This window comes from Pholis gunnellus (assembly GCF_910591455.1).
Source record: "Pholis gunnellus genome assembly, chromosome: 5".
NCBI lineage: Eukaryota > Metazoa > Chordata > Actinopteri > Perciformes > Pholidae > Pholis > Pholis gunnellus.
The window spans coordinates 17033997-17051400 of record NC_136531.1 but is presented as its reverse complement, the minus strand read 5'-3'; the positions used below and the strand labels follow the sequence as shown (position 1 = coordinate 17051400).

General features: G+C 45.4%; 1 protein-coding gene across 1 annotated transcript in view; it reads right to left on the bottom strand.

Moving 5' to 3' along the window:
- Positions 1 to 1231: 1231 nt before the first annotated feature.
- LOC306695796 (B-cell lymphoma/leukemia 11A-like) overlaps positions 1232 to 17404 on the bottom strand; it is a 34192-nt gene continuing 18019 nt past the window's right edge. Inside the window, exon 3 of the mRNA XM_079159159.1 lies at positions 1232 to 4447. Coding sequence (XP_079015285.1) covers positions 2457 to 4447 — 1991 coding nt within the window. The 3' untranslated portion in view covers positions 1232 to 2456. The remainder of the gene's footprint in view (positions 4448 to 17404) is intronic.

The following is a 17404-nucleotide window of genomic DNA, read 5'->3' as shown; positions in this document are numbered from 1 at the left end:
AAAAAGGGTACATTGAAACCTTTAAAGAGTACAGGCAAAACAGTTAAAAATACAGGCTCCAACATAAATACTATAAGTGCCTACACTAAGTGAACATTAATTTCAAATACCATTCTAAATACAGGAAAAAAGTAGACCATAAATGTGTTTTGAACATAGGAACTTACATGAGTGTGCATTTTCCTATGTGTTTTAAGTTCTCTCTATATATTCATATATCATAAATCTCTCCCCAATGCAAATTTTTGTTCAACCTGAAGACTTGTGTATAGTAAAGGCAAAAAAAGATGAGAGACATGTTCATTACAATTCATTACATAGTGATCAAGTCCCAGATGTCACCAAGACAGAAATGAGAAACAACGATAAACAATAAAAAACTGAAAAAAAAAAAAATTAAATAAGATTCTCCCCTAAAGATATTGAAGTGTTACTTTAAAAACTCAACAACACAATTTACTTATCTTGTTAAATCAAATTTGTAGACTTTTTTCCTTTCTGTACTGAGCAGTATATTTCTATAGTCGGTATGAAGCAGGATATTTCTATGGCGGTTCCTGCATTGATACCCCCAAGAGCCAAAGTGATGTTTGGTTCCTCGGGAGGATACATGGCTGGCGACAGTTTCTCGTTCAACTCTTTTTTTTCTTTTTTTTTCTTCTTTTTAATGCAAAGCAATGACACCACACTAATCTGTCAGCATAAGAGCAAGTTTTCCCTTGAGCGTCCGACTGTAAACTGGGAAAATTGAACAGTGCATGTAGGTAGTCCCAGATCTGAAATCTGGTCCTCGTTTTATACTCAATCGACTGTACCTCCGATTAGAGAGACAGATACAGAATCCAAGGCTGAGTGACAAGTGCTATATCATAACAATGAGGGGATGGAGATAAAAAAAAAAAAAAAAAAATACAACTACCACAATGAGGTCTAGAGTATGTTAACTGAAAAGAACACAATGAAAATTTGACTCAATTTGTTGAATTTTTTTTTCTAAATTCTGATTCTTGACTTTAGATTTTGACTTCCATTTGAGATCGTTTCCAATGAGTTAATAAAAAATGTTTCAGGTTACTTAAGGGTTTCTAAGAACTAATGCGGTAAAGAGAATAAGCGCTATAAGGACATAAACATTTGAATTGTAGAGACACCTGTTCAACCCACTCCCCACCCCTCTACCCTTACCCTCCGACACCCACCCAAACCCCGACCCTCACCCAAAATCTGTCTGGCTTAGGACAACTAAAGCCCACTCTGTGGTCTTCACGTGGCTGCTGGCTACACTGCTGCCTGGCTGACACTGAAGAAACATAATTCGGCGCTACTTACAAAAAAAACCCTGCAAACTCTTAATTTTCAAAGAAAATAAACACTCTGGAAAATTAAGGGCATTACGTTGGTTAAAACAACTCGTCAGACTACCCTCTCAGTTTGGTACACATGTACCGGAAAACATAAACACCTAAACCAAAACTCTACACACATACTCGTTTTTAGCATTTAACATGCCAGTAAACAGAACCATAATCTGGAGAATAACAATATACATGAGTCAGGCAGATAAATGATTTACCAGAGGTACACATAATCTTTTTTTTCTTTTTCTTTTTTTTCCAGCTGGTTCCTTATGCTCTGCTAAGTCACAAAACGACAGGGTTGTACAGGTGCTTGATGCAAGGACCTGCTTATTTCATATGTGCACAAAAATGTCCTGTAATCTTCTCTAGCTGAAACTCCGAGCTTATAGCAAAAAGGAGGATTAACTAATGCAGGTAAAATATCCAAGGCACTCTTTGTTGTCATTTTACACCTTATTGTTAATTTCATTGCTGTTTGTCAAAGAAATATTTCATGGCGCTAGTGCCTAGCATTTCATAGGCAGCCCAATTTCTATATGTATATATTTATATATATATCTTATCTCAATCTTGCATGGAAAATCTTTCACAAAGATCATTTTTAAGTGTGACCCTGCTTGTCTTGATGTTTCGATAATATGACACTGTCCACTATGTTTGAACACAAAACTGTACATGATATGTAAAACAGTATGTACTGTATGCAGCATGGGTTCACTTAACTAACTTTTTTTTTTTATGTTGAAGAAATCAAAAGTATCAACAGCAACACATGTACAACCAAACCCATCAGCCGAGGACAATTTTCTCTCTAAGTAGCCAAAACACACCGAGCATGCTGACCAGTTACAAAAAATACAAAACGTGTAAATTATTGCACAATAGAAAGGCTCAAAAAGTTTTGCGTTTGATGCAATAGTATTGCCCCAATGATGGATCATGCATTCAGCTTTTTCCAGTCCGGGGTGATAACAGGGCTGTACCGTGTACTGGTTTCTAACCCTGTTGTCCTTTCCCCTCACTTATTGGCTAGTTAGCCAGGGTCGCTTTTTAGCCAGGGGAGCTGAGAGAGAGAGCTGCCAGCATGCTGCTCTTTGCCTACTCAGTCTTAATGTCATTAGCCAGAGGGCGGTCGCTGTGCCACTTCTTCATGTGTTTCTCCAGAGTGCTGTATACACTGAAAGGCATGTGGCAGATTTCACATTTGTACACGTCCTTGCCCATCTGTCCGTGGGTCTTCATGTGGCGGGTGAGCTTTGAGCTCTGGGCGCACGCGTAGCTACACAGGGCACACTTGTAGGGCCGCTCGCCAGTGTGACTGCGTCGGTGCACTGTCAAGTTGCTGCAGTTCTTGAACACCTTGCCGCAATACTCACAGGTGTCACTGCGGCGGCTGTCCTTGGAGTTCGGCCTGCCATTTCCACTGCCGTGGGGAGTGCTGGCCCCGCTGCCGGTGCCGCTGCGTCCTGAAGCGGCCCGTTCCCCATCCAGCTCGCCAGGCGGAGTGGAGAAACGCAAGCTGCCGTTTTCTGACGAGTGCTCAGATGAGGAAGCGAAGGGCGATTGTCTGGAGTCCCCACCTGTAAAGTTGATGAAGGGGTCCTTGAGTTGTCGTGAGGCAGCGTAGCCAGCTAGCCACTGGGAGTAGACGTTCTCGGTGTTTGGGATAGTGGGCGTGTGGGGGTCGAGGTCCTTCTCCACCTTGATGCGCTTGGACAGGGGACTGAGGGAGCCAGGACTGACACGTCCCCTCAGCAGCTTCCTGGACAGGCTGTCAGTGGATAGAGGTCCCAGGCCATTGATGGTAGTGGTGGTCCCATCATCTGCTCGGTCTGACTCCAGGGCCGAGTCCTCGTCACCGGGCTCCTGGGACGAGCTCCTGCGGTGTGGGTGCAGGGCCTCGCTGTTTTGATGGTGGCGGGCCCCTTCGAGCCGAAGGCTGAAACGATAGTCATTCCTTTCTTCCTCTTCTTCGACTCCAGGCTTCGTCTCAATTTCCTCCTCCTCCTCTTCCTCCCCCTCGCCCTCTTCCTCTTCTTCCTCCTCTTCTTCCTCCTCCTCTTCTTCCTCTTCATCCTCCTCCTCTCCCTCTTCTTCTTCTCCATTTTCAGGCATCAGGCCATTGTTCTCACTCTTGAACTTGGCCACCACTGACTTGAGAGCATCTGTGGCACTGCCCATCAGATCACTGGTGCCAGGTTCAGGGGAGCTTGTAGTCGAGAGTCCGTCATCTGACTTGGCATTAAGCGCCGAAGACTTGCTCGGACAGTGCGTCTTCATGTGTCGCTTCAGTTTGCTGGCCTGGGTGCAGGCATGGTTACACAGGTGACACTTGAATGGCTTTTCCCCTGTGTGGCTACGCCGGTGAACGATTAAGTTGCTCTGGAACTTGAAGGTCTTCCCGCAGAACTCACAAGACTTTGACTTGAGAGGTGTGCCTGGTTGGGTCGCGTTGGACAAGGGATTGGGGGTGGAGCGTGATCCAGAAGGTGACTGAGAGGTGGAGAGGGGAGGTGTAGCTGAAAAGGGAGGCTTTGAACCTGGCTGAAATGGCTGCAGCAGCCGTTGCATAGGGCTGGGCCTGTTAGGGGAGAGAGGCGGGGAAGCCCCAGTGGCATTCCCAGCCAGCTCACGTAGACGTCTAGAGAAGTCCATTGGAGGGGCTTCTAGTGGTACTGAGTTGAGCCTCATCACCCTGTCAAAGGCGCTGGGATGGTGGGTGGCCAGGGCCAGATCATCGGGGCTGAGGTGGTGGCGCGGTGGCGGGCTGAACAGCGGTGGGGTTCGGGGGTAACGGCCCTCACGAGGTGTCGATGCTGAATCGCGGCCAGATCCAGAGCCCGGCATCCTCAGGAGGCTGTACGGACTGCCATCAGCCAAGTGGACAGCATGGAGGGGAGGCTGGGAGGAGGCACAGTCACCCCCCATCCCAGGAGCTGCAGCCACGCGGGGGGTGAGGGGGCTGCCGGGTTTGCTCTCCAGATAGATGCGGAAGCCGTGGGTGTTCTGGGCATGCTGGAGCAGGAACCAGGCACTGGTGAAGGGCTGCTTACAGGTAGTGCAGGTGTAGCTGCTGGGCTCATCTTTATCTGACAAAAAAGGAACACAAGAGAGAGAAACAACATTTTTAATTGACCTGATAAAATAATAAAACAGACTTACTGACGATCCACTAACTGTAGAATCATGACACTTCAATGATGACAGTGCGCTTTTAAAAATATGTAACAAAATGTCCAATATGATCATCAAAAACTGAGAGAATGTTCACTCACAGCTATTTTTTCAACTCTGGCAGTTTCAAAATAAAACCCCATTACATCCCCAATTAATCCTGGACAAAAACAGCTTTGAAAACAAATTGAATGAAAAAATTAATCTTCCTTCCTACTTTTCAGATCATTAAGCGTTACTGAATCCTAACACACTGCATAATGCATTTCAAACAAACAACAAATTCAGAAATCCTGAACTATAATATATGTGATAGATTAAATGTGTATTTTACATTTTCTTCAAACCAGCATTTACTTCCAGTAGGTGTACGCTTAACAAGATAATTAATTAAACAATAATGAGAGATATCCAAGGCAGCAAGTACACAATTTACACAGTTGAGAAGGCATAGGAATATTTTAAACAATAATTGACTTTCAATAGCACTTGCACACTGACCGGAGATTTGCCTGACAACGCACGCCTAATCTCGTTAAACACACTCATCTCTCCTCCATGCCATGTTTACAGAATTAGCAAGGCTAGAGTGGGACATGTATCTGATGCTGCATATTAATGCTGAATACAAATAAGAGGTCACATGTTAATAAATTGTACCAGCGTTTATCACAGAAAAACACACATTCACAGCGAAAAGAAGCAAAGGGAGAAATTGTCTGTTTGTGTGTGGGTGGGGAGGCTCCTATAAAAATGCATTTCATGCATTACTTTTCTATTTCTGATATTTCATGCTTTATGGATTTATTTAAATCCTCTCAGGTGAATAGAAAAGGAGAAGAAGGGGAAAGCAGAAGTGAGGGATATGCAAAATAAGAAGCATCCGCCACTTGCAAATGTGCTCCCTCTTTCATCTTTTTGCTTTCTTATCCTTTCTTCTCTTTTTTTCTTTTTTCACTGGAGGGCATTTTTCTGAAGTCATTTGCAGACACTGAACCCAAAACCATGGCCATACTGTGCCAGACAAGGAGAACAAGGGAGAGGGAGAGACGAAGATAGGCCATGTGTGTGTGTGTGTGTGTGTGTGTGTGTGTGTGTGTGTGTGTGTGTGTGTGTGATTGCGACTATGAACGATCTCTAAGATGGTGGATGGACAGTCGTGCATGTTTTAAGCCTGCTGTGGCAGAAAGACAAAGGGGTGAAGAAGGGGCAGAAAGAGAAGACGGCTGCTGAGCGAAAAGAGGGATGTTGTGGATGAGCAATAGACGGAACAGATTGGTGTTTTGTGGTTCTCCTTTCTATCTCGTGTGTTGGCGGCCACCACGGCCCCCTCCGAACAATCTCACTTAAAGACCAGAACACGGCATAAAATGTGCACCCAATCAAACCTCCACGCAACCCTTTTTCTCTTGACTGAAAAGAGTTGGAAGGGGGTTATACTGGTAAATTATGGATCATTACAATCTGCAAAAATTACAGTTAATTGCTGCCACCTGCAAGGGGCTTTGACCCACTATGGAATTTTTCCATCATAAAAAAGCCATTTGCCCGTACACGTTTTTTCTCCCTCTCTTATAAGTACAAATAAAATGTGCCCATTACATTGGCTTTGGCTATATGTATGTTTCCTATGATTATGTGTGTGTTTTTATGGCTTTAAATAGAAAGCCCTGTATCTCTCGTAAAACGGTTGCAATAACCTGGCTTCTCCTGTTCGCTTTGCTTTGATTTGCAGCCTATACACACTTCCTCATCCCCGTCTTAATGTGTGAGCAGAGAGTGCATATGCATGAGGAGGAAAATAGATGAAATGTTCTGTTATTGTGAAGGACGAGAGAGGGAGATTGGGGGGTTGGCTCGAATGTCGTCTTCTCCTCCGAGACATAGTGGCGTTTGTCAGAGGAAAGAAAGCACTGAGGGATCGTGGAAGGGAAGGAAGGAGGCAGGGAAAAAGGAAGGGAGAGAAGTGTGGCGTGAAGGGGACATTCCTAATGACAACCCACCACATTTCTGAAGGACACCAGGGCCACAACACTTCCGAGCCGGTAGTCAATCCATTTTCTTATGTATCAGAAACAACATGTCTCGTGCTATGCAATCACAGGCCATCTATAGACAAACTGTGCTCATGCCACAAGCAGTGACAATAATTGTTATTCCCATGCAGGCAGTGGAGGCATTGATGGGCATCAACAAGCCAGACCAAAGCATGCCCAGATTCACAACAATGGCAGAGAGGATGTCTAAATAACCCCACAACTGTCCTTGACAGATGTAGTCAAAGGGATGGAAGGAACGGTTATTCAAAAGGAGAAAAGACATTCTGACAAGGCATTTGACGGCCTTGAAGGTTTGGGGGGGGGGGGGGGGGGGGGGGGTTTTGCAAGTAAGAAGAGGAGAGAACTGTGCCAGGGAGAAAGGATGATCTTATAAACGAGTCTGTCCTCTAATGGAATAAAGGAGAGCTCCCTCTCACTCTGTCCGTCTGTTTCTCTCTTTCCATTAACTCTAAGTCTGTGGAGAGCAGGAGAGCTCGGGCTAATGCTGGATCTCCAGGTCCCTTTGAAATAGGATCAGCAGAGAGGAGAAACCACACTGACAACCCCTTAGCTGCCATTTTATGGCAGGGGCTGAAAGAGGGGACTTTGGGGGAGAGAAGACAGGAAGCATATAGGAGAAGTGAGAGATGGCAGGAGGATCAGGAGCAGAAAAAGTGGAAGAACGATAATCACGGGAAAAGAGAAATATAAGAACTAAAGAGGCAGAGCACTGAGGAGAGACGCAGAGCAGTCAAAGGAAAAGAGTGGGGCGTTAACGACTCCTTCAAAGCCATTTCAACACGTTGCAACACAAAGCTGGGGGAGGCTAGTGTCTAACGGACACAGTGCACTGCTATCAGGGAAATAATATGATCCAGGGCTCATGCAAAAGCAAAAGGACAACTGACACAAGGGCAGTGGGGAAATGATGGCACCTTAAACAGCAGATATAGGCGTCTGCGCTGCTGACACCAGATTCACATCGCCTTCCCAGACAGCAGTGTTGACCAGACAAAGCAATACACGCAAGCAGACTAGGAGGCTGAGGCATCATCTATACTTTGCTCATGCAGAGTGCTCTATTGTTAGTTACCCAACCCCCAAACCCAGTCTCGCACGCACTCTCTCAATCACCACACACACACACGCACAAACGCAGTAACCACATCACCCCCTTCTCCTTTTATCCCCAACGGCCAAAACACAGCCAAAAACACAAACAAACAAAACAACGGACGCCAAGACAACAATGACCTTGACCCAGTGTTAGCAGGTTAAAGATACATTGAGGAAAGAAAACTGCCCTTCTTCCCTTCATCTCTCAATCAAACCCACCATCCATCGACTATCCCTACGCTCTCAAACTTTCCAGCCATACATCCAAAAAGCTCGCAGACTTTGCCTTGACCTCCATTTTATTTAGTTTTGTCCTTGACCAAGCCTGATAGTGGACTCAGTCCGTCCTGGTGTGACCACGCAGCTCTCACTGATATTGGTCATTTAGCTAATGGAGGAACAAGCTAACAGGATTAGCTCGCAAGCCTTCCAAAAGGAGAAAGAGGAAGGGTTAGGCTCAGAGACGGGAGACACGGGGGACGCAGCATGTCGCCGCCATTTCCCAAAGCTATCAGTCGCCTGGGGCTCTGGAGCACTCACACACACCTGAAAAGTGATTATGCTAATAGCGGGTCTTTGCCAATATTCATAAGTGTTTATGGGTGTTGGAGTGAGTGCCTTGGGAAGACGGAGGGTTGTCAATACAGTGCCTCAGCCGTAACTGGCGTTAATGTGATTACTACTCTGTTTATGTCATTAGGGTATTCACAGTCAGGGATTGGACAGGGGTGAAGGGGGAAGCAGCAGAGGACAGGTTGAGGAAGAAGGTGGGGAACTTGTGAAGGCACACATTAGAGCTGTTCTGTAGTGTCCTGCATTTTCTTAATCCAGTCTGTTGTACATGACTTTCACCTGACTTGAAGGTCTGAGTGGAAAAGGATTGAACTATAATCACTCGTCGTCAGGGGCTTTAGAGTGTGAGAGCAGCTTTATTTCGTTGCATTCATTGGTGTCTCATACATGTTATCGCCCGAAGATGTTTTATCAGTCTCTGCATCCGTTTGTGAAAATACCTAATAGAGCAGCTGGCTGGCCTTGACCTTCCTTCTTACTTCTCTACCTCTCTCTGTTTGTCTGTTTCGCTGCCACACACACACACACACACACACACACACACACACACACACACACCAGGGCTCATACACTCACTTCTTTGTCCCGGGCCAGACTCGTTGTGGTGTGCTTAGCCACTGGCCACAGACAAAAGGCTTGTTTGACCAACACTTGTTCCTGAGACAAAGCCGGATGCAGGAAATACGGTTTACTAAACAGAGAGCCAGCCAGGGAATAGTACGGGCCCAAATCGCAACCTTTTACAAGTGTGATGTGGACCAGGGGCCTGCAACGCTGGGCTGGTGTTGGAGTCACACATGACACGATTGGGAGAAGCCGACCACGAACCACTACACACATCACACACAGGGAGAAGTGGGGAAAAATAAGGAGACTTAGAGAGAGGCAGTGAGAAAAAGAAAGAATGGATCGCTAAGAGAGGGGTAGACAGGGACAAGAAAAGCCTAGCTGGCATGAACAAGCAAGGGGGGATGCAGATCACCAGATAAAGATGCATGGTGGTCTTTGAGGGCCTGTGCCCAGCATAAAGTAATCTGCTGGCTGTGGCTTTGTCTCCAATCAGACTTTTACACTTCTTACCTTTCCTTTCCCCTTCTCCTTCTCTTGAAAGTTGATAAGAGCAACAGTGGAACTGAGGCGTCTTTCTGAGCGACTAAGGAACCATTATGGACAGATGGCACCCACTCACGGGCCAATGAATGCATGCACCATACACAATAGACAAATGTGTGTGTGTGTGTGTGTGTGTGTGTGTGTGCATGTCTGTGCTGGGGATGTCAGTGTGTTTTTCATATGCGTGTGCTTTTGCATGCGTGTGAGTTTCTAATGGGCATGCATGCTCATTGTTAGCGAGTATGACCACATTTCTGTGTCCATTTGTGTGTAGGTGTGTGTGTGTGTGTGTGTGTGTGTGTGTATGGACATTAGTATGTAATACACTTGCTACAATCATTTCAAAATTAGCATCGCTCTACCCTGTCTGTTTCCCTGCGTAACCCTACTCCCTTTCATCTTTGCTCGGTTGAACTGCATTTGAACTGACCATCCACCCATCCATCCGTCCGTGCGTCCGTATCTCTATCCCTCCATATATCCATCCATTGCAACTAAGCCCAGCTGGACGGCTTCGTGCTTGGGTGCGGCTCGGTCCGGCAGACGTTATAATAGCCTGGGCCAGCCGTGTCTCTGATGCAGATCATTATTTGCTCTCTGCTTACCAGAGACGGTGGGAGGCCGCACGCTGTTGTTTCTCATCCTAGCTCTAATGGTACAGTGAAAAGACCTCTGGGCTTCTAAGCTTAACCAGTCTAATTAAATGGACCATCGCTTATGTAAGCATCCGCAGAGATTATTTATTGAGTTGGGATCCGCTTCACAGGATCAAACCGCCGTCAACAAAAGCCAACACTCAACGGAGTAGGTATTAAATAAAGAAGTGGAATCAAAGAAACTGCAAACTGCCAAGTGTCAGTTTAAGCACACATATCCAGGTACATAAGAAGACTTAATCAAGCAGGAGTATTTTTGGACTCGGGCAATATCCCAGATGGGCGAGGAGTCTCTGAGCACTTCAGAGGGGAAATGTGAAAAGAGTTCTGTCAAAGAAAAGATATGTCTCAATAAACTACAGCTTAAGGCGAGGAGGATAGAGTCAAATATGCTAATGAAGAAAATAACAGAAAAAAACAGAATACAATGGATTACCACAAAACACACTTTTTTGTCTTCTTCACTTTCAAAATACAGGCTGCAACATTCAGATGAGAGCGTCCGCTGTCTTTCCTTACAAGCTTCATCCCTGTATGAAGTGTACAGACAAGAAAGCCTCCGTAAGACATGAGGCCAGCAGCCTGAGCTTCACTATCTCTGCATAGCTCAGCTTATGACAGGCTGGCGTCCCTGCAGAAAGGATGGAGGGGGACCAGAGAGGTCGACTAGCTGCACATTTCTGCATAAATCTCCAGATAGATAGCATCAGGAGAGCAGAAACAGCGGAGGGAGGCAGGCAAGCAGCGGTGGATGATAAGGCCCTCGGGGCAAGGCATTCGACACTGTCAAAACTGTTTCGTCTCCGGCTATTGGACGAGTGGAGCGCGTTATGAGCCTGCATGCCATTTTCCAGGACGCGATTCGGCTTCACCAGAGCATACAAGGCCCTGTATCGGACATCTTCTCCTTTCCCCCCACTTCAGTCTTCTTCACATATATGTGTGCAGGGAGCTGGACAGAACAGCACAAACACTCCATGGAAAAAAAGACGATGAAGAAGTGAAGACATTACAGTCACATTACTATACAGCTCTGATAATCAACAGCTTCACTGGTGAATATGCTCAACAACATGAGGCACTAACAGGAATCATGAGACACCAGCATGTCAGTCGCTGTTATATTGTCAGAAAAAACAAACAACTACAACATACTGTATGTCAAAGCAAACTGCGCCGGCAATAAAGAATCAAATCAAAGCTGTCAGACCGTAATGTGACTGACGCGTGTAACAGGACAATCATTAAATACCACAAAGTTAAGAATTCAAAAATGTCCACGGAACAAAAACTGCAGACTGTCATCCTCATAGGACTGATGTGTCAGGCCTGTCATTTTTAAATCAACTGTATAAGACATCAACACACAATGACCTTGTGTGAGCAATTCAATGCAATACACTAGTCTTGTTTTATCTTTGTTGTTGTTTCATCTTTATTCTAACTGCGGATCCACATATTATAAAATGCCAAAAAACGAGAATTGATTGTTTTTTAATGTACTTCATTTATTCGTCACAGCATCAGCAGGTCGCAGCACCCTTGTGTGTCAAGTATGTGAATATGAACTATCTTGCTTAAAGAGACTTCACCAGGAACGCCTCCCCTCTCTCTTACTCTGAACACCACTGAACTTTTTGGTAAGTGAAGTGTGATACAGATTTTCACATCCTCTAATACGTTATAAGAACAAAAGAAAATGTCTGTCACCACGTCCGCAGGTTCTCCTACAAAAACTGAATATCTTCTATGACCGTGCGGTTCATTAGGTTAGTGACATTTAGCCCGTATGATGTTGGTGTTTCTGTAACTTTGGCCACCTTCTGTGCGCTTTACCCCATATTCAGGCTTACTGCCATGAATAATATGCTAAAGAGTAGGGGTGCAACGAAAAGTTGGGGGATAAACAAAAATGAAGGGAGCAAGTGAGTGAAGAACAGTTTAACAGGAAGAGTGGGCAGTGACTTTGCCTGATCTACAGGCACAGACCTGCAGTCAGGGTATCTCTGAGCTCATGGAAGTCCGGAGACACACACACACACACACACTGAGTGTGTCTGGACTAAGTAAACACTTCAGCCTGTCTGGAGGATAGAGTCATTCCCTCTCCCTCTCTCTCTCTCTCTCTGTCCCTCATGCAGCCTGCATGCTCCCTTGTTACTCCCTCCTTCTATCACGCTATTTCCTTAACACGCTGATGACAGCACTGAGAGAGGTTAAAGTGGGTCTTTCACAATCACACACACACATACACATGAACACAGTTTCTCCTTTACCTTTTTTCTTTTACCTCTGAAATACCCACACAAATAGTTCCTCCAAATCGTTCTTTCCCTAAGCTAAAAGTCACACTACCTTAACACCTGTGCCACGATACACCTCTCATCTTCTCCACCCACTCATTTAGTGCCAGGCAGATCTCAAAATCCATTAGGCCAGTGTGTACAAGTCTTTTCTTTTTCTCCTCCTACCTTTGCCTGAGGTGCTCCGTCACTGTAAATAATATTTCGAGAGAAAGTGAGACACGTAGAGCGAGGAACAAGCGAGCGGGCAAAACAGGGAGAGACACTCCATCATTATCTTAATCTCTGTGGGACGGAGCTGGAGGTGGATTGGATTGAGGGTCTTTGTGTTAAGGTTTGGGATTTCAAATGCACCTGGAATCACCAGTAGAACACCACATTTTCGTGACAGGGCGCTAAAGCGGAAGTAGGGAACTGTTAAGAAACACAAAGTTACTACTAATGTTGACCTCAGTTGTTTGTTCCTGAACTCGCTCCCAGAAGCCCCAGAAGCTCTAAAGCATGGGCCATCATTTAGATGCTAGTGAACAAGGGCTGTTTTAAACATGCAGTTATTTTTCACCCTGCCCTACCACCTCAGGGTGAGAGGACCAGGGCATGTGAGCTCGGGCCAACCATAGCAGTTCGTTATGCATACGAGCCTCAAGGCATTGTGGAGGGACATGGCACTTTAAAACAAGAGGGCCAGTGTGTTGGAGTGTCCCGTGGCCCGGAGCAGTGGTGGCTGAGGGTTTAACACGCGTCCCATCTGCTGTGTGTGACTGTGCACACGGTGGTCGAGTGGTTAAGGGAGCATCAATAGCCGGACTCTTTAGATCAAGGGGTATCTCAGGGTCAGCTGCAGCTCGCAAATCCAATTTCCTTAGATACAGAGAAGGGGGAAGTCGAGAGAGATGTGCTTGTACATGCGGTGACCGCAGATCTGACTTGGATGAAAGCTGATTGTATCACAAGTTCAGCATTTTTTTATTTTTTTATGTTGGTACAGTATCACAAGTTCAATTCATTGCAATGTCATAACAAGTAAGGTCTAAGACGTGAAGTTCCCTGATCCTATAATAAGGACACAGCCACTAACAGTGAAACCGCAATGCCCCCACCAGCATCCATTCATCCAACCCCAGATTCCCCGTTCCATTATTAATTTATCGAGGAGAAAACATTGCTGGGCCACTGATTAAAATTGCAAAATGGCCTCCTGTTCAGCCCTAATTCAGCCCCTTCAAGACATTCTGACAGAAGCTGGAATAGACGTGGCAGAGCGAGGAAGCGGTCAGATATCCAAAGTGACCTAGAAATGTTTCCTTCCTTGCTCTTCTGCTCAGTGCAAGAAGTTGACACTAAAACTGCTAGGACTACCCTAGAGGCTTGATACCAACCAGGGCCACACCTTTACGACATGTTGTTTTGCCCCAAACAAATGGTGGCCAAATCAAATGGGTCAAAGTTGGATTGTACATCACAGGGCACACAATATTCTTTTCCCAATGACACAAGACTGAACTGTGCACGCCAGAGAAAAGACTGTAGGGTTAGAAGGGTGAATGCAGCCAGTTAATAACTACATGTAACGTTTACCATCAATAACAGTTGGTAAGATGGATGGGCCATGTGCTTGGCAACGGCAGGCCACGCTCCACACAATTCTTCATCTCCGAGGCTCCCCGTACCAGATTCCTGTCTACTAATTGAAGACACGTGCTCTGATCAGCCGCCATAGCAACCAAGAGAGGCGGGTAAAATGGTGGACAATAGGACCTAGTGCGGCCCAGAAAGTTAACACCCTTAGCCGTATTCCTCTGCGTTCCAACAGAAGGCAACATTTGCATTCATATCAATGATACGTTTAACCTTGTGGCACTCTAAGAATCATTTAAAATCATGTTTAACAAGGCTAATGTGTCTTTTCAGTTACATGTCGTGCACACCCGCACCGTCACTAGCCTGTTAAAAATACAGCATGTGGACTCTTCCGCTTATTCTCCCTCGAGGTGTGTCAGGAACATGCATAGGTCCAAGCAGTAGCGAGCGTGATATTAATTAAGGTAGCCAACCTGTAGGTTCCTTTGTGCCCAGCTGTAGAGCATAAATCAGGCTTTTAACGAGGCTAGGGCCCTAAGATCTCAAACCGTGCTGGAATGCTACCTGCACAGCCATGCCAAAAATCTGTCTGGGTCTAGGGCTCCTATAGATCACTATGTTTATAAGGGGGGCTATAGCGATCCTACCCTGGGGAGGGAAGGAGGGAGGGAGGGCGGAGCAGAGGAGCAGAAAAGGAGGGTGGCAAAAGGGGGGGGCAAGAGCTATTTCTATTGGGTCATCAGGTTTAAGTAAACATGTGTGGTGTTGCTGCGTAAAGGTGCAAGTATGCATGTGCGTTGCACACACGCACACGTGCTGCACCACAACAAATTCTCTGGTTTTTATGAGGACTGTTTATAATTGGCAAAGGTAACCAAGAAAAAGTTATGAGACAGGCAGAGCTAAGAAGAGACAAAGAGACAAAGACTTAAGACGGAGAAGGGGGGACGGCAGTAACAGGTACAAAAGCAGCAGTCAAAGAGCCATCAGCTAAAACTATGAATTCCTTTTCTCTCCCTCTAGACATGCATGACTTAGAGAAGTTAAAATGAGCTTTCAGACCTCGGAAAGAGTTGATGAACAGGATACGTGAAGAAAGGCTGTGTGCCTTTGGTGACAGAAGGATTTATTCACAGACAGCTGCAGGACAGAACACACATATGTAAAGACTGACTGACTGACTGACTGACTGACTGGCTGAATGGCAGACTGAGTCCACCTTCGAGCCATTGTTTCCGCACAGAAAGGGTCCATGAACTCAAGACATTCCACAACAGGTAGTGGCAAGACATACTTACACACAGCCAATACACAAGCATGATGCACACACACATTTACACTCACTAGAGCATATCATGTAGCCACACAGAAAGGTCAGAACTCTTGCTAAGGCGATGTGTTAAACTGTACTGTAGTTTATTGTCACATGCACCTAATAGTACAGCAGCGCTTTCCAATGCAATGCCTTCACTCCTGGAAAGCTTACCAGCTAACCAACCGTACATAAATAAGTCGCTGTGGATCTGCGGAAATGTGGATTAATGGCTGATCAGGGGATGGGTAGAGCTGGTTTCTCTGGCTGCGCTCTGCAGCACCACCTGAGATTTATGGGACAGATGTTTGTGCCATTGCTTCTCTAGCAGACTATAAAACTTAATTTACAGAAGGCAACAGTGAAGTCTCAATGTAAGATGTCTCCAACATGCAAACATTTTGCCGCACTGATGCAAATGTCAACTCCAAATGATTATAATTAACAAACGGCTTTCATTATTGGATATTATTTTGCACTCCTGCAGTTTTTCTCTCTCTTTCTTTTTTCTTTCTCTACCCTATTTTTCTTTTTCTCTCTCTCTCTCTCTCTCTCTCTCCCTCTCTCTCTCTCTCTCTCTCTCGTGTCACTTGTACAATGACAGCCCCGACAGGAATGTAACTCCACTCCCAATGTGAACTCAGGTTCTCAAGATCCACCCTGTCATTTTGAGAGTGACTGACAACCTTTGGCTGACACAAAGGTTGCGGGGGCATCGACCCCGGCGGACTGCTTGTGTTGCATTCCGAGAAATGAACTTTGTAGGCTTGCGCAAGGTCAAACTGTAAAGATCCTATATGCCCATTCCATACATGTCCAGCTGATATGCTGTAGGCCTACAGACCCCGGGAGGAGAGCGCTTTACAGACGACCCAATGGCTATCTTGTGTACCTTTGCTACGGCCGTATAGATATATAAAGACATAAAAAGATATGTTTGCTCAAAAAACACATGGCCTTTATTGCTCTCGTCCGGTTTCATCACCTTTGCAGTACACAGAGGGGGAGCTGATGAAAGGAGGAATTAAGAGTAGTGAAAGAACAGGGATATTATCTGAAGAGGAAAGGTGCAGTTGAAGGGTGTCAAGAACGATGTAAAAAGCTGTGGAGTGGAGAAGAAGGGAAAAACAAAAGAGTGGTGGACAGCTTTACACTGCAGCACCCCATTCTAGATTACATTAGTGGCAGCTGCTTCCTTTGTGTGGTTTTATGGCCTGGCCCCAAGAAAAAGCTGCTAAAATTTCATTTAATCTGCTGCAGAAACTCAAGTGTCTGTCAGCCACTCAAACAAGGGGGCCTAAAAGCACCATGCTCTCAGATAACTGAGGCAAAATAACGCTAATAATATCTCTGTCCGTGGCTATACAGGCAGACATTTTGTGTAACCAAAGAGGGTTTGCTTGTGCATGGGAAGCTGGCCCGCTCTCCAAGTCCAGGGGCAGGCCTTTAATGGCGGGTGAGGGAGCTAGACAACGTCCCCCTTCTTCCCTCCTTCTCTCCCCTCTTTATCTCCACCTCCTGTTCATCCCGTCCAAGTCATTAGCTTATGTTAATCACTAAAACTAGCAAGAGTGACCCCCAATTTCATTTAGTATGCCACTATACTTAACAGCAGATGACGACGCAGCTGCTACAACTGATTTATTAAGGTGAACTAATTTTATGACTGGGCCTACATTTTGTGCTAATTTGTATCAGTTGTCCACTCTCAGACTTTGACGCATACAGTGTGTGGTGAAATAATAATCCAGCCTTTATATTTAAATATGTATCTTAATTCAAAATCAAATTTTGCAACACTCTTTCTTACTCCTTTTCCTCCTTGTCTTGTGGAAAATGTTGTTTTACTGCATGATGTTCAAATGTGCTTTGTACCCTACAAACTCTGGATGAAGGCTTGCCAAATCACTTTTGCCAAAAAACAATATCTATAAAGTGGCCTAAAGTTTACTATAAACTATAATTAAACAAGCCCCGAAAACAATTAGCTAAAAGTAGAAATGACAGCATTATCTTTTAAAAGCAAATGTATCTCAATATTCTGCTCGTAAAGACCCAGATACCCAAAGCTAACGCACAAAAAAAAGCCTACACGACAATTTGCTGGCCGTGTTCGCTGGACGCAAGGATGGAGCTTTGACAGCAGTTGTAGCTGACAGAGAGCAGAGGTACAGGCAGC